This window comes from Gadus macrocephalus, chromosome 1, assembly GCF_031168955.1.
Source record: "Gadus macrocephalus chromosome 1, ASM3116895v1".
Classification (NCBI taxonomy): domain Eukaryota; kingdom Metazoa; phylum Chordata; class Actinopteri; order Gadiformes; family Gadidae; genus Gadus; species Gadus macrocephalus.
The window spans coordinates 15,096,017-15,101,016 of record NC_082382.1 but is presented as its reverse complement, the minus strand read 5'-3'; the positions used below and the strand labels follow the sequence as shown (position 1 = coordinate 15,101,016).

The 5,000-nt window shown below is 46.4% G+C and overlaps 1 protein-coding gene across 1 annotated transcript in view; it reads right to left on the bottom strand.

Moving 5' to 3' along the window:
* Positions 1-5,000, bottom strand: part of LOC132460449 (voltage-dependent calcium channel subunit alpha-2/delta-3-like) — an 87,075-nt gene that overhangs the window by 15,107 nt on the left and 66,968 nt on the right. The window contains exons 18-23 of the mRNA XM_060055337.1: positions 4,695-4,740; positions 4,169-4,266; positions 3,881-3,974; positions 3,491-3,586; positions 2,384-2,505; positions 311-388 (exon numbers count right to left, since the gene is read on the bottom strand). Of these exons, the coding sequence (XP_059911320.1) occupies positions 311-388; positions 2,384-2,505; positions 3,491-3,586; positions 3,881-3,974; positions 4,169-4,266; positions 4,695-4,740 (534 nt within the window). The remainder of the gene's footprint in view (positions 1-310; positions 389-2,383; positions 2,506-3,490; positions 3,587-3,880; positions 3,975-4,168; positions 4,267-4,694; positions 4,741-5,000) is intronic.

Here is a 5,000-nt window from a genome sequence, read left to right as displayed (position 1 = left end):
GGGGTGCATGTGTCCAGCCAGGCCACACCACAACAGAATCCTCCCAGGCCGCAGCCTGCCATAAATAAGCGTCGGAGGGCAGGGACAAACGCACGGTCGGCATTCGCCGAGCTCGTGGCTATTTATGTGACGCACGCAGGAAACCGTTAGCCTGAATCGCATGCCTCTGGTCGCCTTCCTCCAGAACACACACGTACACGTGCAAGAGCAAAAATAAACAGTAACATGAGTTATGATGGGTATACAGAAGTAGGTACTATTGGGTATAGGCCAGGGAGATGGTTCCCCCCCCTGCTTCGCTTTTACTCACCAGCTGCAATGGGTGACCTCCTCTCATCCAAGAGTTGAATGGCAGTGCTGGCCAACACCACACTCCTGTTCTCTGATCCTGTTGACACATCACGCACACACACACACACACACACACACACACACACAGACACACAGACACACACACACACACACACACACACACACACACACACACACACACACACACAACCACACAGAAACAGACACAGACATCACACCGGGAAAACAGACGACTTTATGAGTTATACCACAATTCCCAGTATTAGCTCTGAGGTGGCCACAGGGCGATTGGAGAAGAGGGGAAGAATGATCATGAGAAGCCACAGAGGAGCGTTCCAAGGCCCAACGCTAGCTCGCTGCCACAGACCATCTGAGCCCAAAGAAGAGGGCCTCGGAGCACTTATATTAGCTGAAACCCACGGCGGCCCTCGATCAAACAACACGCTCAAACAACGAGGACTGAGGCTGATTGCATTGGAAGTGAGTGAGTGAGTACATGAGTTGATGAGTTGAATGTATGCAAATATATATTTGCATCGTTCCTTTTTTTTTGTACTTGTGGTGTGTATGTGTGCGTATTTGTGTGTGCGAGTGTATGTGTGTGTGTGTGTGTGTGTGTGTGTGTGTGTGTGTGTGTGTGTGTGTGTGTGTGTGTGTGTGTGTGTGTGTGTGTGTGTGTGTGTGTGTGTGTGTGTGTGTGTGTGTCTGTGTCTGTGTGTGCATGCATGCGTGTGTGTGTGTGTGTGAGCTCTGTCTGTGTGTGTGTTCTGGCCAAGTGACTCTGGAAAGGGCTGAGCCTTTTGCTAACATATCCTATTTCAACCCACAGCAATCAGCCCTGTCCACAAGAACACAGCCCAGAATTAATAAGGAAGAGAGGAGAGAGGTGGGGGCTCATGGCAGGGAAAACAGACCTTAACCAAGTAAGAAAGAAAGGAAGAAAGAAAGAAAATGAAAACACCAAAAAGAGACGGAAGGAAAGTCTTCCAGCTACATGTCAGCACGTTGGCCTTTTCCAAAGCTGCAATTATAAGTTATATAGCTAAGTTAAATAAAAATACATTTGACAAACTCTAAGCTTCCTATTAGTCGTCGTCGTCGTCCCCCCCCCCCCCCCCCCCGTGTGTGTGTGTGTGTGTGTGTGTGTGTGTGTGTGTGTGTGTGTGTGTGTGTGTGTGTGTGTGTGTGTGTGTGTGTGTGTGTATGAGCGTGTGTGTGTGTGTGTGCGTTGGTGCATGGGTGTGTGTGTCTGTGATGGCCCTTATCTTTATGTACAGTCCTTTTGACACTGGGTGGCGCCAATCTCCAAGCAAGTTAGAATAATTCCCTCAGGCAACATCAACCTCATAGCAGTGCAGAATAACGACAGTATGGTACTTGTGTGGAGCCTTTGAAACGGCCCACAAAACCGTTCCATGGGTGTTGTTAAACCCATTCTTACAGGGGATACAAGTCCTCTTAAAGATTTGTCAGCTCCCATAAAATTAAATTTTCACTTAAAATGTAATCTAAACTCGAAACTAATTTAGTGCAATACCCCATCAAATGTTAGTCATGTGTGTACATGTGTGAAGGTTTGGTCTTTATGACCCAGAAGACACCACTGGATCCGGTGTTGCTTGGTGTGGTATGTGAGGTCGGACAAGATTGTGTTACTGTTGGGAGATGATCTGAGAAAAGTACAGATTGACCCGTGATTTACTTTTCATACGAAATGCATGTTCAGCAATGAAAGGAAGTATACATAACAAGCTCGGTCAGTTCGAATGCAATGCGGTATCGGACATAACACAGCTAATCACAGTCATCTCATGCACAAATAAAGGTTTTGGTCAGATGTGCACCGACGCCAAGAAAACACAGATGGAAAGCTTTGAAGTCGTCTTGTTGGGATTTTGTTTCGAGGGTACGTATCATGGATTAATTATTTGGCGACTGACCTCGACTCCAAAATAAATCCTGGATGGAGCACCGGTTCATTCAAGGATATGCCTTTGGGGTTTAGCGCCTTCACGTCGAAACCGAGTAGTTAAATTTACAACACGGTCAATAGACGTTGATGTCCACTCACCAGAGTTGAACGGAAGAGAGTAGACAAAGGTTCCCGGAACCTGCTCTGCAGCTCTCTTGTACCACAGGGGGAAGTGGTCAGCGTTGAACACCCCCTCCTTGTCCTCGGCAGTCAGGAAGTCTCTTGAAGCAGACAGGAAACACACGGGAAGAGAAAATCTTTCATGAATGTTGAAAAGGAACAACTGCCAACGAAACCCATACAAGCATACATAAAGTCAGGCTCTTCCATTCCTGTGCACATTCACCTATACACCCCAGTTTCTCTCTCTCTCACACACACACACCCCCCCCCCCCCCCCCACACACACACACACACACACACACACACACATACACACACACACACACACACACACACACACACACACACACCCATACACACAGCCACACACAGCCACACGCAAACAAACACACAAATGTTCACACACACTGGGGAGAAACAGGAGCATGTGCATAGGAGGTGGACCATTCACAGTTTCATCTGCACAAGCTGATGGCTTTGAGACACATAATAATTCCACTATCATCCGCCCAGGTTTTCTTCCATTCACACGGTTGCAACCCAGAATGCCTTGGCTGTCCGTCACAGGCCTGCTGTAATGCATGCTCACTCACCCGGCACCTAGCCAGATGAAGATGGAATATGATTTACAGACTATTACAGGGAATTAGCATAAGACTCTGGTTTGAGTGTTCTCACACTGGCTTCCTCCGAGGCAGAGAGGCATGATGAGGTGGAATGAGGAGTGGTGCATGAGCGACAAAACAGTAGAGATACACACACATGAAGTCTGCATCCACATGAGCGATGGTATAAGTTAATCCGCTCGTACACACACACACACACACATTCATGCAAAAAGGCACAACCATAAACTCATGCGCCCACATGAATAGGCCGACACACACACACACACACACACACACACACACACACACACACACACACACACACACACACACACACACACACACACACACACACACACACACACACACACACACACACACACACACACACACACACACACACACACAGGCATGTGCACACATACACACACACACGCGCACACACACACACACACAAACACACAAACACACTTACTGGTTGGTGAGTTCGTCAGGCACCACAAAGAGGTTGATCCTGGAGAGGCCAGTCCTTGAGCCAAGATAGGCTATCTCCACACCCTTATCAGAGTTCCTGCATGGGAAGGACATACACAGTCTCAATAAGTACAACTCTGATATTACCAGTAGAACGATAATGATCTCAGTGATCTCTAACCTGGCTAGATGTTATGTGTTAAACAAGGAAGAGTGTACAACAGTACAGGGTTGACAATAATGAAAGTACACAATATTTTAACTAAATTCTATTATATTTCACTAGTACAAAAATACTAGTAATTCTAGGATACTAGTGAAAACTCAGAAGAAGAAGCAGAGGAGTGTAGTACAGGTGGTGTGGGCGGGGAGGGGTGGGTGGGTGACCTACTCTGACTTGTTGAGCACCAGGCTAGTCCAGTAGGCCTCTAACGGAGCGGTAACCACGGCGTCAAACAGGACCTCCTGAATCAGCTCCTTGTCGCCTGGCCAGGGAAAATATAGGATTATTTATACACATTAAAAATTCAAATGTATTCATGAAACACACATTTCTGTGTGGTTTTCTATTTTTCTATTTAAATTAAGTTCCTATAGTGATTATTTTAAGGTGCTTCTTGTGTATGTAAATAACGAATGTAAATGTGCTTGTGGTGGGCAGGGGTCAGTATAGACTCACATTGCAGCAGAGGCTCATGGCCACTCAGGTACAGTTTGATGGCTTCTATCTGGGAGAGGTAGCGGTGCTCAGGATACTCGTCTGTGTTACAGTAGGTCCTGATTAAACAGAGAAGGGAGGAAGAAAAGACGTCAACCCAATCAACCTTAAAAACTTTGCAACCCGTTTGATTGACCCATGAATTGGAATTTAAATTGATTGAGTCACTTTTTTTTTAATGTAAACCTATTTTGCGAATTTCAGATTATTAAGTGTCTGACAGTAAGAGGCTAAGATAATGCAACAAACACAAAATAGAGGAGGGAGAGAGAAAGGTGAGACAGAAAAAGGAGTGACTCACACACACAGTTACTTTACTTTACTAACAAGAGAGCGCAGTAAATACCACAATGCCATCCTTGTGAACAGGGAGAGAGGGTTTAACGCTGTGGGATCACCGGATCGAGTCCCTCAGATGGTTTAGAGGGGGCCAAGAGGTGTGGACGTGCACAGTCAGAATGAAAAAACAGTGTTACAGGGCTCTCACCACTCGTCGGCCAGCTCTACATCAGGGTGCTCCAAGTCATGAAGACCTGCGCAGAATTAAGAAGACCTTGAAGTGAATCAGTGAATGCACCACACATGAACCCTTTAATAACGCATCCGCACCTCTCACACACACACACCTTCACATCTACACACACACACACACACACACACACACACACACACACACACACACACACACACACACACACACACACACACACACACACACACACACACACACACACACACACACACACACACACACACACACACACACATCAGAGGTGAAAAATGTGTGTTTTGA